General features: G+C 41.7%; 1 protein-coding gene across 1 annotated transcript; it reads left to right on the top strand.

Moving 5' to 3' along the window:
• The first annotated feature begins 76 nt into the window (after positions 1–76).
• On the top strand, positions 77–16,534 carry LOC141512021 (uncharacterized). Its single transcript, XM_074220947.1, has 4 exons — positions 77–255; positions 10,328–10,454; positions 10,837–10,920; positions 14,350–16,534. Exons 1-4 carry the CDS (start codon positions 181–183, stop codon positions 16,443–16,445), a joined length of 2,382 nt encoding a protein of 793 aa, XP_074077048.1. The 5' UTR covers positions 77–180; the 3' UTR covers positions 16,446–16,534.
• The last annotated feature ends 553 nt before the right edge of the window (positions 16,535–17,087 follow it).

Below are 17,087 nucleotides of genomic sequence, written 5' to 3'. Positions count from 1 at the left end.
CCCCTCCGGCCCCCCACTCCCCTCCCTCTAGAACCTTCTAGAGCCCCGTCTCTCTAGACCCCGGGGGCGCTGGCGGGGCCGGGGGAGGCTGGGGAGGGGGCGCGGAGCAGGGGCGGGGCTCCCGCCGGGGCCTCCCTGACCCCTCCCTCCCCCCCAGGCCGCCTCCTGCACCCCAAGACCATGGACCCCCCGTCCGTCCCGCCCCGGGACCCTTGTGCCTGCCCAGCCCAGGAGCCGCGCGGCGCCCCGGCCCAGGTGAGTGCGGGGGCCCCCCCGGGCCCGGCCCCCCCAGGCCTCCCCGCCCCCCCCCGCCCAGGTGAGTGCGGGGGCCCCCCCGGGCCCGGCCCCCCCAGGCCTCCCCGCCCCCCGCTGCCCCCCGGGGCCCGGCCCCCCCAGGCCTCCCCGCCCCCCGCTGCCCCCCCGGGCCCGGCCCCCCCCGCTGCGTGTCGGGCTGGCGGAGCCTTCAGCGGCCCCAGGGGGGGCCCCGGCCCGGGGAGCCCCCAATCTGCGGGGCAGAGACCCCGGCAGCGGCTCCGGGGGCGGGGAGGGTGTTGGAGAGGGGGGGCTCCGGGGACCCCCCTCTGTCGGCGGGGAGCCGGAGCCTGAAGGAAGACCAGAGGCCTGGTGAGGAGCCCCGACTCCCCGGGCCCGGGAGCCCTTGGGAGACACAGGTGAAGGGGTCCTGGGCAGGGTCGGCTCGGGGGCGGAGAAGGGGGGGGGATGTAGGGAGAATGGAAGGGGCGTCGGGCCTGGCCACTGCCCCCCACGGGATCCCCTGAGGCACCTGAGACGGGTGTCCCCAACTTGGTCCTCTTGTAGGCAACGGCAGGGGCCTGCCCGGGGGCGGCCGAGGGGGCCGGACAGACTGGCCGCCACGGTCTCCCTCCAGAAGCGCCGCAGTCTCTGGAGACGGACCCAAGTGCCCTTCAGTGGTACCAATACTTTCAGTTCATACACAGATGTACACGTGGATTGCCTCCTCCACACTGGTAGTTCCTACCAGCCCCCTTTTCGTGCCAAGGGTTGAGTTCTACAGTTTCTCTTCCTTCCCCCCACCCTCCTACTTCCCTACCCCCCCCCAGGATTTATATCTGCAATCATGATGAGCATAGATTGTCATCAATCGTATTCTGAGAGAAGAATCAGCTACAAAAGTAAGAAAGCAAACATTAGAGAGAATAAAATTGCTCAGCGCATAGGACAACTTTTAAGAAGTAATGATAAGCTTTGGTCGTCATTTAAACTCCACAGTCCTCTGGATGCAGAAGGCATTCTCTATCACAGATCCCTTAAAATTGTTCCCCATTATTTCCCTGATGGAATGTACAAACCCAACAAAGTTGATCGTCAGCCCATGTTGTTAGTGTGTACAATGTTCTTCTGGTTCTGCTCACTTCACTGTGCCTAGTTCCTGCTAGTTTTTCTAGGCTTTTCTGAAATCCCATCCCTCATGATTTCTTTTTTTTTTTTTTTTTAGGTTTTTGCAAGGTAAATGGGGTTAAGTGGCTTGCCCAAGGCCACACAGCTAGGGAATTAAGTGTCTGAGACCAGATTTGACCCCAGGTACTCCTGACTCCAGGGCCCTCATGATTTCTTTCAGAACAATACTGTTCCATCACATCCATGTACTACAATTTGTTCAGCCATTCACCAATGGATGGGCATCCCCTCAATTTCCAATTCTTTGCTTACCACAAAATGAGTTGCTATGAATATTTTTGTACTCGTGGGATTTTTACCCTTTTTCATGATGTCTTCAGAGTACAGTCCCTGTATTAGGATTGCTGGATCAAAGGGTCTACACATTTTATCCCCTTTAGGCATAATTCCAAACTGCTTTCCAGAAAGGTCAGATGAGTTTACAACTCCCCAACAGTGCATTAGTGTCCCAGAATTCCCACATCCCCTCCCATCATTGATCATTATCCTGTCTGGTCATACCCCAGCAGTCCTATTGCCAGAAAACTCTTTGCATAGATATTATAGATCTTGGGTTTCTGATCAGCACCCCCCAAGGTCCTTAGTTAAGGTTCTCTAAGCATGAAGGAGAGGTGGTCCAGCCTGTCCCAGGTTGAGTTCAAACAATGCAATAAAGATTTTCTCATAATTATAATTGAACAAAGGCTCCATAACTTCCTTCTTTTCTTTCCTTCCTTCTTGCCCTTCCTCCTTCCCATCCCTGTGGTTCTCTGCCAGAAGACCTGAAAAATTTCTTGGCATTTACAGGCCCCCATATCACTCTGGTTTTCCGGGACTGTGCACCATTGGGTCTCAGGCTAAGCCCAGTTAATCCTTATTTGAGCCCTGATTGCTAGGAAGTAAATGTAAATTGCAATTGCTTCTGTTTTGACCAGGAACTGAAGGTCTTCCCTCCTGGCTTAATTTTTATTTTTCATTATGCAAAGAGAATATTCTTGCTTCATTTCTTTCTTAGGCATCTTAATCACTGAGAAACCTTGAGAGTCTTGTCCTCCCAATTTTCTATCTGAATTTACTGGCTATGGTCCTTGTTGGCCTCTTTGTCTCTTCTCTGAGACCTGGCAAACACTTTAGTTCCAAAAAGGTTTCAGGGCCATCTCCCCTTATCCTGATCCTTATCTGCCCATTTACCATGGCTGGCTCCCAGAGGAGAGGGTGTGACTACTGACTCTACATCTACCCCCCCCCCACTTGCTTGTCATGATAACGCCGCCCTGATGTCATGGTCTTCTTACAGAAGCAAGGACAAACACCAATTTCTCAACATCTCACAAGAATAGACATTTAAATTCATAAATTCCCTCACTCACTAAGGTGCTTACAAGCCCCCCTCAAGTTAGCCTGAAACCTTTCCAATTTTGACAAGTCCAATGCAAACAGTGGGGCAGCAAGGTAAGTGCCCTGGATAGAGTGCCAGGCCAAGATTCTGAATCACCTAAGTTTAAATCCATACTCAGACTCTTAGCAGCTGTATGAACATGGCCCTGTTTTACCCATTTAGCCCAGTTTTCTGAACTGTAAAATGAGCTGGAGAAGGACTGTCCCTCTAGGATCTTATTACTAAGAAAAATGGGGGTTTGGGTCACCAGACTAGATACTCTCAACAACAAAATCTTCCATGCCCCTCCCTTCTCTTTTCTTCCCTTTTCTTCTTCATGTACACGCTCGCCATCTGCTCAAAGAGCCCCTCAGTCACTCCTCTTCTTGTTGATCAGCAGTGGGTCCTAGGTTGTGCCCACTTGGCCCTGGTTGGGCCCCGATTAGCTTAGAGTGAAGGGAAATAGTAGTTTCTCCTCTGGCCAGAATCTCGGATGATCTGCCCCTCCCAGATCGATGGTTTTTGACTCTGCTAATGAGCCTATTCTTGGCCACTGGTCTTTCCCTGCTATAATAACTGAGAAACCTGAGGATATTGTCCTCCCAGTTTAATTTGTTTTGTTTTTTTTGATAAAGCATAAGTGGTCATTCTTGATCTCTTTCCCTCATCTCTCTTTTATCTATACTACTCTGACCTTGGAAAAATCTAGCTTTAAAAGACCTGGGTCTTTCATTGCATCCAGGGACATTTCCATTCTTCCTAATCCATGCTGGGCCCCTGCACCCAGATGGCTCTGGAGGTGAAAGTGAGGCTGGTATCTTTGCAGAGTGCCCTCCCCTTACTTTAATCCAATTTACTTACCTGTTTTAGGATTAACTCCCTTAGGTCATGGTCTTCTGGGGGGAAGCAAGGACAAAATAGGATTTGACAATAAGAATGAGATCATTTATGTCAGAACAAGGATGACTCCTAAATTCACAAGTTTTCTAGTGCTCCTCCCCTTATTCCTTGAGGTCTTTGGATCTCTATGATCTCCCAAGGACACTTGCAAGCTTCTGTTCTAGTGGACAGATGACTAGTGCAGGAGGTGGAACCTGGAGGGAGAAGGAGGGACAGAAGCAGCTGGTGTTCAGCAGAGTGAGGCTGGTGAGAAAGATACAGGGGTTCAATGAATTTGGACTGAATTCCACGCAGCTTTTTCTTTTTTTGGCAAGGCAATGGGGTTAAATGAATTCCCCAAGATTACACATTTTATTAAGTATCAAGTCTCTGAAGGCAGATTTGAACTCAGGTTGTCCTAACTCCAAGGCCAGTCACCTAGCTGCCCCCTCTACAGCTTTTAACCCAGAGGTGTCAGGGATATGAAAAAGTTTGACCATTAATGAGAATATTAAAATATTGAGGAACTTAAATAGTAATCAGTGCTAGATTTTGGGGGGGAAATTTAAGATGTAAGAATAAGGATTTGAAAAACACTTCTGCATCTGGATCATGGCAGTTTTTTAAAGTTTTCTCTGCTGAAATGGAGTTTAAAAAATCAAAAGTAAATTAAAGAGTAGATGGAAAAGAGACTATTCTTCTGGGGTTCAGTTTCCTTACCACAAAAATGAAAGGATTAGATTTCATTACTTTAGGACAATTTCCAGATGTATTCATTGAGAAGAGATTGAAGAGATAGTATAGCAAAGACAAGAGACAAGTTTCCAGAAGAACAGTTATGAAAAGATGAAATGAAATTACCTCTGAAGCTATAGTCAAATGGACCATGCAAGGGGAAAATGCGCTTGGAAACTAAGAGGCTTTTTAAAAATTGTAACAGTATGTAAATGTTTTGGGAAGGCTTCTTCAGAACTAGCTAACATGAATCCACACTGATACTTCCATTGTCCAGTGACATGTGTCTGAGTTAGAGATGAAAACCAAATTGTTGAGGTTCAGGAAACATGTTCTCTGAAAAGAATTCAGACTCAGACTTTCCCCAAATCAGGATGTCAGGTTAGGGTTAAGTAATCAGGGTCATGCAGAGGTGGGGCAGTAGCTCAACTAGCAAAGGTGAATTAATCAGGCACATACAGCTGAAGGTCCTGCTTTAGAGACTTCATCTTTTCAGACTAGGGCAGGTGTTTTCTTGTTTTCCTTGTGCCTAGGGGCAGGGATTTCCTGATTTCTTACTGGGGAGCAAGGTCCTTGCCAGCGGTTCAATGAATTCCTCAAAATCTACTAGAAAAAATAAATTGGGTGACTATCTCTAAGGTTAATGAAATTAAAGCAGTTATAAAGAGTTCTTTTGTCCAATTCCATGATCAATAAACTTAACAAATTAAATGAAATGAGAAATTCTTGACAAATGTATAATTGCCTTTGTTAACAGAAGATCAGTACATCAGGGAGGTGATGTTATACCATGCAAGTGAATTTCCTGAGGGGTACCTTGCAAAGTTACAAGCAACACTTTCTCCTTCAGCATCATTTGGGTCCAGTGACCAGATATGGACTGGAAATGACCTTGGATGCAGTATTAGACCTTGGTCTTTTGAAGCTAGATTTTTCCCACATCACAGTTTCTGGAGACAGTACTCATCCAGTGATTAAGAATAGGTAAGAAAGTAGTGGATAAGGCTAGGTGGTATAGTGGATAGAGCACCAGCCCTGGAGGCAGGAGTACCTGAGTTCAAATCTGGCCTCAGACACTTAATTACCTAGCTGTGTGGTCTTGGGCAAGTCACTTAATCCCATTGCCTTACAAAAATATAAAAAAAAATAGGTAAGAAAGATGAGGCAAAAAGACCAAGAATTGACACATTTTGCTTTGGTGAAAAAAAAGTTAAACTGGGAAGCTAAGACCCTCAGGATTTCTCTGTGACCTAGACAGGTATGAAAGAAATGTAGCAAAGAAGAGCCTCTTTAGGTGAGTTTAAAGAAAATTAGTCTGGAGAGGAAGATCCTCAGTGATTCTGGCCAATGGAGAAGCAATTGCTGTTGTCATTCAATCTGAGCTGTTGAGGTCCCAAGAATGACCAGCCTGAGACACTTTGTTGTTCAATCAGCATAACTGACCATATCAAAAAGAAAACTTATTAATGCCTATGATCATCACAAAAGATGCTGAAAGAGCCTTTGGCAAAATACCATACCCTTTCCTAATAAAAACACTAGGGAGAATAAGAATAAATGGGGTTTTCCTTAGAATGATGAGCAGTACCTATTATGAAAGTGAGACTTAATATTATATTTCTACAGAACTCCATATAAGTCTGAATGTTATCTTGTCTCTTCCTCAAGATCTGTATCTCTTCAGTTATACATTTGAAGATTGACTCTGTGTGAAACAGCCTGGTCCACCTCAAAGTCCATCTACTAATTTGGCTTTCCCAGATGTGTCAACAACAGTTAGACAAAGGTCAACCTGAGAATTCAAAAAACTGCTCTGGTTCTCTATAACAGACTTAGATCAATTCTTATACTTATGATATTTTATGTTTACAATTATATTTACAATATTTTATATCTCTATATCTAATCTGTTACCAACATAAAATATAAAATTAACATGGGAGATAGATATCCTGCTACTATTTGCATCTTTTGTCAGTTCTGACAAAAGACCTTATTGATGGGTGTGTATTTAATAGTTTTAGTTCAGATTCCCACCTACAGTAAGATACTGCAAAAAGGGGGGAAAGCACAAAAATAGTTGATTATTATTATTACAACAAAGGTAAAGTCACAGAAAACTTACAACAATAACTAATTAAGATAATGAAACACATAGGAAACATTATCAAAGATCATCAATGCAATAAATAGTTTTCCTCAAAGATGATCAGTGCAGGCAGAAAGTTTTACCAATCAATCAAAAAAGAAAATCAGGAGAAGCTTCAACTCAGTGAAAGCAAACTTCAGGCTGGGAAATCCCAAATTTCAAGCAGTCTCCTTCACAATTCAGATCAGAAGCCTCCCAGGTAGAGCTGCCTGTCTATGGGTGAAATTGCAAAGGAATTGCTCAAGGCTTGTGTAATTTCAGGACCTTGAACAAAGAAGGGCTGGTGCCAATATCTGTGACTCTGAACTCAGAAGATCCATCCTGAAACAGGCCAAGTTTCAGGAGGATGTTTCTTCCCCAGATAATTGAGGAAAGGGGAATATGTTTACAGGATTGACCAAGTTTCTAATAAATGCTCCCCTCCTTTTTTAGGGACTGGCCAAGTTCCCAATTATATGACTGTTTTACTACAAGGTCACTATGCTCTTAACTTGTTCTACTATTTTTGTTCAGGTCATACTAGGGACATGGAAGAGCTTCACTGATTAGTGATTCAATGCATAAGAGGAGCATAAAGTAATCAATGACTCCTTTCTGTGCTAATGTGTAAATTGATTGTTTGGCCAAGTAAACCTTAAAATATATAGGGTTAAAATAAAATGACTGAAAATGTAGGTTAAAAATAAAGTTTTCTTCTCTGGGGTTACCAGAAACCTAAAAGTGGAGTTCATCTGTTTAAGATGACCACCCCATATTGGGGAGGGGGAATGATATTTATCCAAAAACAATGTGTAGGGAAAATCAGCCTCTTTAGTGGCCTCACTATGAAGGTTGTGCAATATTAAATTGCCCAGTTGCTCCTCAAACATTATCATCATTATTCTAGACTATCTGATGCATTGTTATCTTTAAGTATCATCAGAATAAGATAGATTTTCAGCATCCTGAGCTTTTGTTTTCCTGAATTTTTAATTAAAATAACCAGAGACAATCAGGGGAAAGGCTAGGGGTACATGGGATGGCCTTCAGATGTTGAGGTGTCAATGAAGTTGTTTTGAAAAGATATTCAGGGGTAACAAAGACATTTTGGAAAGCAAAGAACTAAGAGTTTATTATCATGTGTGGCTCCTACCTCTGTTTCCATATCCTTGTAGAATCCTGGAGGCAGGGGATCTATAGCTATTTGACAGAGACAGTGGTTAGCTGTAACCAATACAAGATCTGATATAAGGGAGGAAAATCTCAGGACTTTTTCTCAGAGAGAGTAGCAAAGAATATTAAAAAAAAAAAAAATTCCTCAGAATAACAAAGCCAGCATACCCTATGAAGTAGTCTACTACAGAAAGGCCTAGAATTTAACTATTTGCTTTCTGCCTAGTAATTCCATGGCAATATTCTCATAGTTGAACTATTTTGGAAGGAATCTCTGTTTCTTTAACATAAAACTCTGCATAATGTTTTCTCTTTCCTTATTCTGGTTTTTCCTTTGATTTTACCTTTCTTAAAGAACCAGCATTTAGTTTTAGTTGTCATTCTTTGACTTTTTGGCAGATCTGTTTCTATCAATTTTTCTCTCTATTTTCCAGCACCAGATGGTCTCAAGGAACTGCTGCTTTAGAATGCGGTTGGGGGTCTGCTGGTGTTGCCCCTGCCATGTTCTCACTCTGTTTCATCATTTCCCTTGATATTGTGAATCTTTGGTTTTTCCAAACGAATTTTACTGGGATTTTATTTAGCTCTCTAAAATATTGGCTACATAATTTGATTAGTGAGGAAATTATTTGTTGTTTCTTTACAGGAATCATGTTCTGTAGTCTCTGTGAGCAACCAAAAAGCTGCTTCTTTGACTCAGAGATGAAGCTCATGTGGGGATAAGTTGTCTTTTTCTCTCTCTTATGAGCTTCAAGCCTCCAATAGAGAAATTGAGACAGAACTTCAAGCCAATAGCAGTTTATTAAAGGATCCATCTCCCTTGTAATGAAATGGATCTTAGATCTGCCTTCCCTGATGGTGGAGGATGGCTAAGAGAGGCACTTGCTGAAAAAAAGAGTTTAGGAGTAGCCTCTCAGGGATGAGTTAGGGAATCAATTAGAGTTCAGTGAACTTTCAATAAAAATTGTCTTCTTTTGATGAAAACCTACGCTGAATCCCTTGTAATGGAGAAGAGTGACTCAGAAAGGAATTCTTTGAAAATTCTTGGGAATCCCAAAAAGTGGGTCAAAGCAATAAATTCCTCATTTGCTCAAAAGTAAAATAATCAAATAAAGGAAATGGAAGATGAATTCACAATTACAAATATACCGTAAATCAGATTTTAATTTTTCAATGAATTAAATATATTTATTTTCCCATTATATTAAAGCCATTTTTAAATCTTTTTTCTTATGCAGTTCCAAATTCCATCCTTTCTTCCCTACCCCTCCTGCTCACTGACAGTGAGTAATCAGATATAGATTATGCAATCACATGAAACATTTCCATGTTAGTCATTTTGTACAAGAAGACACAAATGAAAGAAAAGAAAGTGACAAATAGCATGCTTCATGTATTCATATAGCATGCATTCAGATAACATCTCTTTCTCTAGAGGCAAATGCTACACCTCATCAGTCCTTTAGCATAGTCATGGGTCACTGTGTTGCTGAAAATAGCTCACCCATTCATAGCTTTTATTGTATTGCTGCTACTGTGTATAACATTCTCCTGGTTCTGTTCACTTGGTGATGCATCAGTTCATGTAAGTCTTTCCAGGTTTTCCGGTCAGATTTTTTAAAAGAGAAGTTGTTGTAATGAAAAAGAAAAGTTAATTTTATGGATAGATGAATAATGGTTCTCAAACATCTGAATCCCTGATAAAATGAGTCCTATCTTTCTGATGGAAATGGAAGATCATCCTTTCTAAGCCCATATGCTGACATATAGTACTTGAGAAATAGAGATGATCCCTCCCAAGTATCAGGGTATTTTAGATGTGGCCAACCTCTCCTGTATGTGGTCTATCAATTGCTTATTAACTCATTGTCTTGACTCTTTCTCCCCAGGGTTCTATTCTTCTAGGTAAATGTAGAGAACATGTATTTCTCATAAAGAAACTACATTTTTTTGATGAATTTGCTCAAACAAAACCAAGATAATTAAAAATTGCCCTTTTAATTAATGAAGCAAGCTTCCCTTTTCCATTGTTCCAACTCTTCTTTCTTCATAACAAAGTATATAAAATGACCTCAGGCCATCCATGAAAGAACCAGATTGCTCACATTCACTTGCCTTGGAACCACCTCATATCACTCAGTGCTGTCTAGATTCTGATCAATAGAATCTCTACAATCCTCAGCATCTTCTTATCCAGAGAAGATATCATTTCTGCCATTCAAGAACAAACTAGATCTTTTCATTAACTTTATTATCTTTTAAGAAATATAAAACTCCACTTACTCCCAGAACATCCTGTATCTGCCAACTTCTCAAACATTCTTCACAGATGTTTCTTTATGTGATATCAGTTATATCAGGTCAAATCTACTTCAGATATAGAACACATCAATTCTCCATGTTTCCAAAGGAAGACATTTCTCAACTCTTTTCTAATTAATCATTAGGTTGTTCATGCCCATGATTTCAAGTGTTGAATTTGACACTGGTCAAGGGTGTGACCTACATTCAAATCCCTTCTCTGTGCTTCAGGTTCCTCCTAAATTGATGATTTTTAGACTAGGGGAATACTGATGTGTCCTGTAACTCTCCATCCTATACTTTTGATATTCTAGGAGTTGGTGGCATTCAAGGATGTGACTGTGGATTTCACCCAGGAGGAATGGGGCCTCTTGGACCATCTTCAGAAGGAGTTGTACAGAGAAGTCATGTTGGAGAATGTGTGGAACCTAGTCTCTGTGGGTAAGGATGTTTCCCCACATAAGTGAGCTTCTGTTCTAGATTGCAGGGTCTGGAGCATTTATCAGTTAATAGAGAAAAATACTGTTCTCCTGGGTCTAAGAGACAAGGTCCTCTTGATGTCCATTGTCCAATTAAAGGAACCAGAGCATTTCCTTTGTTGCTTCTGAAACTAGGTAGCTTCAGGTTAAAGGTCAAATTAGCATAGAAGCATCTCAGTTATGGAACTAATTTCAGAGGTTGTTTAGTCTAATTACTACTTGGTTTATCATCACCAATGGGGAGAACAGATACCTGTTTCAGTATCCACCTGAGCTTTTCCCTCAAGAGAACTACATTACAAATTTTTCTTCAAGCTCACCTCTAAATGCTTCCTCGTGTCCAGGGCTTCCAGTTCTCAGAGATGATGTGAAGGCAAGGGGAGCACCTTGGATGCTGGAACAACAAGTCCCAAGGAGCCCCTGCCTAGGTGAGTGTGGTGAAAGCAGAAAGATGAGAGATGTGTTTACTAGAGGCTTCTCTGTGTTGTGGTTAAGCAAGTGCTAGCTTTGGTGGGCAGGAAAATTTGCCTTGGAATTCTTTTTTCAGATTTTCTTATAGCATTGACTTCCTGGGCCAGTGAGCAGCCTGAGTTTTCCCATTTGATAAAAATGAAAGAATGCATTTTAACCTTTCAGTTCCTTTCCATTGATTATTCCATGAATCTATAAAAAGTCATTGGAATCTGGCGACATGATACTCAGTCTTAGGCTACACAGTATGGGCTCTATTTTAGGTCTTTGTGTAAACAAACATTTCAGTGCCTGTTCCTTGCCAGGCCCTAAGCACTGGCGATGTAAGGAAATGCAGGGATCTTCCCCTGCTGTCATGGAACCCAGTGTGGAGGGGTTGCAAACACATAAATCTCTGTGTAAAAACCTACTATGGACAGGATAAATTGAACTTCTCAAGAGAGGGGAGGTTTTAAAATTAAGGGGGACTGGAATAGATTAATTGTAGAAGTTGGGCTGTAACTGGGCTTCAGAAATACTATGGCAAGCATCCTAAGCAACAGGGAAAGGGTGAAAAAGTTTCAGTTAGGAGGTCAAGTGTGCTCTTCATGGAAGAGAAAGGAGGTCCAGTTTTTCAGTGAATTATGAGACCAGGTTCTCAGTTGATATTATATGGAGAGAGGAAGGGGGTGCAAGTTAGCCAGAAGGAATAATATGAGGTCATATGAAAAGATCTTGAATAGCTGCTTTGCTGAGTGTCCTAGGGAGTCACTAAGGGAGATTGCTTTGCCAGAAGGTGGCTGAGATGTGTAGCTTCAATTTGTAGTGCATCCACCCAAAAAGGTTTCATGATTTTCTCTGTGTGAAGGGGTCTGCCATATTTAGAAGTCATCTAAGGCTAAGTTTTGTACAAATCATCAGATCAAGGCTCTTTCCTTGGAGAATCATTGGCCAGGTTCATCCAGGTGAACAGTACCTTGGTTTTGGTAGGTGGCATGGTAGGGATACCCAGATTATCCATAATAGGAAACTCAAGGAGCCTAGACAGACTCCTCTGATCTTCAGTGCTGAGTCTAGGTTTCAGAGCTGATTAGGCGTTAGAAAGAGGTAGATAGGGACAGCTAGGTGGCACAGTGGATAGAGCACCGGCCTTGGAGTCAGGAGGACCTGGGTTCAAATCCGACCTCAGACACTTAATAATTACCTAGCCATGTGGCATTTGCCTTGCAAAAACCTAAAAAAAAAGGACGTAGATAGATGACTGAAGGCAGAACTTGCCTTTGACAAATGGGGAAGGGAATAAAAGGCAGAGATTGAGCAAGAATGCGGGGTTTTCATCCATCATTGATTAATCCCCTTCTGTTTTTTAAACATTGTGCTCACCGTGATCATGCAAAGGAAGGGAAAAGCCTATTAGCCGCTGCTCTCACTGAACTCACGGTCTTATACAAACCTGGAGATGGTATGAAGCATCAGATCATGACCCTCACACTTAGCTGATCCAGTTACAAATGCTTTTAATTTAATGGACATAAGGAAAGGGGAATCACTGTAATAATAGTTTTAGGTGAGCAAAATTGGGGAGCAAAGAACAGAATTCAACAAAAGGAAAATAGTAACAGCACACGCTTTTTATTGTTGCTCAATTTCTAGTCATTTCTTATACTTTGTGACCCCATTTAGAGATGTTGACAAAGACACTGGAGTGGTTTGCCAATTCCTTTTCACAGATGAGTTAATGGAAAGCATTAAGAGACTTATTTGGGATCACGCAACTGTTAAGGTTGGAAGGCCATATCTGATGTATGGAAGATAAATCTTCTTGACTTCAGACCTAGTGCTCTATCCATTGTACCAACATTTACATAGGGAGGGAGTCTGCCATGCATTTTGTAAATATCTCATTGGATTCTCATAATAAAACTAGGAGTTATATGCTACTATTATACCCATATGACAGATGAAGAAACTAAGTAAAATCAAGGTCTTTCACCCAAGGTCACAGGATTAGAAAATTTAGGTCTTCTTAACTTGAGGTCCAGCATGTTATTTATTGTACTTCCAGTGGTATTCCAATTTTTTAAGACAATGCTTAAAAAATTCACACATGCTTGAGATGAAAGTGGAAGAAAAACTGGACATGCTTTTGCTTTGGAATGGAAATGCATTTTTTAAATTTTGTTTGTAACTCCCTTTCTAGTCAATATAATGAATTGCTGGTTACTATATACAAGATTTTCATCTTGGCTCTGGACAAGTTGTGTAATGATAAGGCTAAATGAACTGGAAGGTCAATTTTACATGTTGCTTTGTTTTTCTTTCAGACTGTTTAATTCTTAAAATCACCTCTGTAAGAATAGAATTTTTTCAGCCTTCAGTTTCTCTTTTTTCCTGCTAGTAATCCAGCCACACTCTTACTGAAACTACTGAATGGCTAATCTGCATTGCCAGATAATTCCTTGGAGAGACTGCTGGGAGACAAAGAACAGTAGAAGTGAACTGTGGTTCCCAGTAAGGAGGCTCTAAGCATGTCAGTGAGATTTTGCAGATGAAGTTTGGAATCAATTTGATGTCAAGTAGAAAGAATATGATGTACTTAGTTTCACATAGTCTGTGATGTGATCCCTTTATGATCCCCAAAAGGTTCATAGACCTGATAATAATGACTTGGAATCACTGCAGGCAGTCTTGTTATAGTGGAAACCATACTTGCTATCAAAAAGGAAAGATGTCTTTGGACCTTTCTTTGCTGCTTAAGGTACCAGTAACAAATTTTTATCACAAACCCCTTGGATCACTGTCTTGAATCTTCAATGGATTTGTGAGCCACTGAATGGGAAGGGCTGCAAGAGGACTCACAGGGAGACATGCTATCTACTTCCTTGTAAAGCTGCTTTGGAAGCAACTAGGTGGTGCATTGGATAGAGCACCAGCCCTGGAGTCAGGAAGACCTGAGTTCAAATCAGGCCTCAGATACTTAATAATTGTCTAGCTATGTGATCTTGGGCAAGTTATTTAACACCATTGCCTTAAATAAAGAAAATTTAAAAAAAAAAACCCTGCTGCTTTGCTAAGTGTCTTAGGGAGTCAGGGAGATGTCAAAAGATTGCCTTTCCAAAAGGAGAGCCCAGCCAAGATGTGTATCCCAAATTTGTAGTGCACCCAAAAGATGCTGAACTCAAGTTCCTTTATGAGACATATATTTTCATACAATCTCAGTTTCTGATATTTGGGTGAAGTCACTCAGTCAATCTGAACTCATGGCCTGAATTGTGAATGTAATGAGAATGTTAGTCCTGCCTGTATAACAACAGATATTTTTTTTAGATTCAATGTGATTGTGACTCATCAGGTACTCTAATGTGAGCTGATGACTTTTTCACTATTTAACATTTTTTCCCCTTTAGAAGGAGAGATCAGACTTGAAGTCAAAGAGACTACTGCAGAGATGAGGCCTTTAGAGGAAAAAACCAACAAGCAAAGATTCATGGATGACATTTCCTATGAATGCACTTGGAGAGAAATCTGTACTACATTTCAGAGAATTCCCACTGGAGAGAAGCCATATGAATGCAATCAGTGTGGAAAAACTTCCCATAAAAAAGAGAAACTTGCTAAACATGGGAGATTCCACACTAGGGGAAAAACTTCTGAGTGTAATCCACATGGAAAGACTTTTACAAGAAGGGTCAACCTTGCTGTACATCAGAGAAATGTTACTGCAGAGAAATGCTATACATGTAATCATTGTGGAAAGATTTTCACACAGAGCTCTAGTCTTGCTGCACATCAGAGAATCCACACTGGGGAGAAACCTTACAAATGTAATCAGTGTGGAAAGACTTACATTCGTAGCTCCAGTCTTGCTCTACATCAGAGAATCCACACTGGAGAGGCACCTTACATATGTAATCAGTGTGGAAAGACTTTCACACAGAACTCCAGTCTTGCTGCACATCAGAGAATCCACACTGGGGAGAAACCTTACAAATGTAATCAATGTGGAAAGATGTTCAGACAGCACTCTGGTCTTACTGTGCATCAGAGAATCCACACTGGGAAGAAATCTTATGAATGTAATCAGTGTGGAAAGACTTTCATTCGTGGCTCCAGTCTTGCTGTACATCAGAAAATCCACACTAGGGGGAAGCCTTATGAATGTAAGGAGTGTGGAAAAACATTTAGATGGAGCTCCCGTCTTACTGTACATCAGAGAATCCACACTGGGGAGAAACCTTATGAATGTAAGCAGTGTGGAAAGACTTTCATTCATGGCTCCCGTCTTGCTGTACATCAGAGAATCCACACTGGGGAGAAGCCTTATGAATGTAAGCAGTGTGGAAAGACTTTCAGAGAGAACTCCAGTCTTACTGTGCATCAGAGAATCCACACTGGAGAGAAACCTTATAAATGTAAGCAGTGTGGGAAGACTTTCATTAAGAGCTCCAGTCTTACTGTTCATCAGAGAATCCATACTGGGGACAAACCTTATGAATGTAATCAGTGTAGAAAGACATTCCGACTGAACTCCCATCTTGCTATACATCAGAGAATCCACACTGGGGAGAAACCTTATGAATGTAATCAATGTGGAAAGTCTTTCATTTTTAGCTCCAACCTTGCTGTACATCAAAGAATCCACACTGGGGAGAAACCTTATGAATGTAATCAGTGTGGAAAGACTTTCACACGGATCTCCAGTCTTTCTGGACATCAGAGAATCCACACTGGGGAGAAACCCTATGAATGTAATCAGTGTGGAAAGACTTTCACACAGATCTCCAGTCTCACTGTACATCAGAGAATCCACACTGGGGAGAAGCCTTATGAATGTAATCACTGTGGAAAGACTTTCATTCGTAGCTTCCGTCTTGCTGTACATCAGAGAATCCACACTGGAGAGAAACCTTATGAATGTAAGCAGTGTGGAAAGACTTTCAGAGAGAACTCCAGTCTTACTGTGCATCAGCGAATCCACATGGGGAAGAAACCTTACGAATGTAATCAATGTGGAAAGACTTTCATTCGTGGTTCCAGTCTTGCTGTACATCAGAGAATCCATACTGGAGAGAAGCTTTATGAATGTAAGCAGTGTGGAAAGGCTTTCTTTCATGGCTCCAGCCTTACTGTACATCAGAGAATCCACACTGGGGAGAAGCCTTATGAATGTAAGCAGTGTGGAAAGACTTTCAGAGAGAACTCCAGTTTTATTGTGCATCAGAGAATCCACATGGGGAAGAAACCTTACGAATGTAATCAATGTGGTAAGATTTTCAGAGAGAAATCTACTTTTGTTGTACATCAGAGAATTCACACTGAGGAGAAACCTTACCAATGTAATCAGTGTGGAAAGATTTACATTTGTAGTTCCAGTCTTGCTCTACATCAAAGAATCCATACTGGGGAGAAACCTTACAAATGTAAGCAATGTGGAAAGACTTTCACTCTTGTGTCCAGTCTTGCTGTGCATCAGAGAATTCACACTAGGGAGAAAGCTTACTAATGTAATCTGTGTAGAAAGACTTAGATTTGTAGCTCCAGTCTTGCTCTACATCAGAGAATCCACACTGGGGAGACATCTTACAAATGTAATCAGTGTGGAAAGACTTTCACACAGAACCCCAGTCTTGCTGAACATCAGAGTCCACACTGGGGAGAAGCCTTGTGAATGTAATCAGTATGGAAAGACTTTCAGATGGACCTCCCATCTTTCTGTACATCATAGAATCCATACTGGGTGCAAACCTTATGAATGTAATCAATGTGAAAAGACTTTCATTTTTGGCTCCAGTTTTGCTCAGCATCAGAGAATCCACACTAGGGAGAAACCTTATGAATGTAAGCAGTGTAGAAAGTCTTTCAGGGAGAACTCCAGTCTTACTCCAGTGCATCAGAAAATCCACACTGGAGAGAAACTTGTTGAACTTAGAGAACTGACAGTGCTAATTTTCAACAGAACTACTGTTCCCTTTTCTGACTTGATTTTTTTAATTGTTATTAGTTATAATATTGACATATTAAGCATTGGGACTTTCCTTTTCTAACATCATATATATAAGAATTTATTCAGTCACATATAGTGATGACTTAGCTAGTTTCCTGCCTTCTCATGATGGTCTTTATTCTCATTGTGAAAGCCCAAAAT

Source organism: Macrotis lagotis, chromosome 1 (assembly GCF_037893015.1).
Source record: "Macrotis lagotis isolate mMagLag1 chromosome 1, bilby.v1.9.chrom.fasta, whole genome shotgun sequence".
NCBI lineage: Eukaryota > Metazoa > Chordata > Mammalia > Peramelemorphia > Peramelidae > Macrotis > Macrotis lagotis.
Note: the sequence above shows the minus strand (reverse complement) of the source record. Positions and strands in the feature narration are given on the sequence as shown.

Excerpts from the sequence above, each read along its gene's own strand:
- LOC141512021 (XM_074220947.1), top strand. The coding sequence starts at position 181 with ATGGACCCCCCGTCCGTCCCGCCCCGGGACCCTTGTGCCTGCCCAGCC. Across the intron at positions 256-10,327 it reads CGCGCGGCGCCCCGGCCCAG|GAGTTGGTGGCATTCAAGGA; the intron begins GTGAGTGCGGGG and ends TTGATATTCTAG. Across the intron at positions 10,455-10,836 it reads GTGGAACCTAGTCTCTGTGG|GGCTTCCAGTTCTCAGAGAT; the intron begins GTAAGGATGTTT and ends CCTCGTGTCCAG.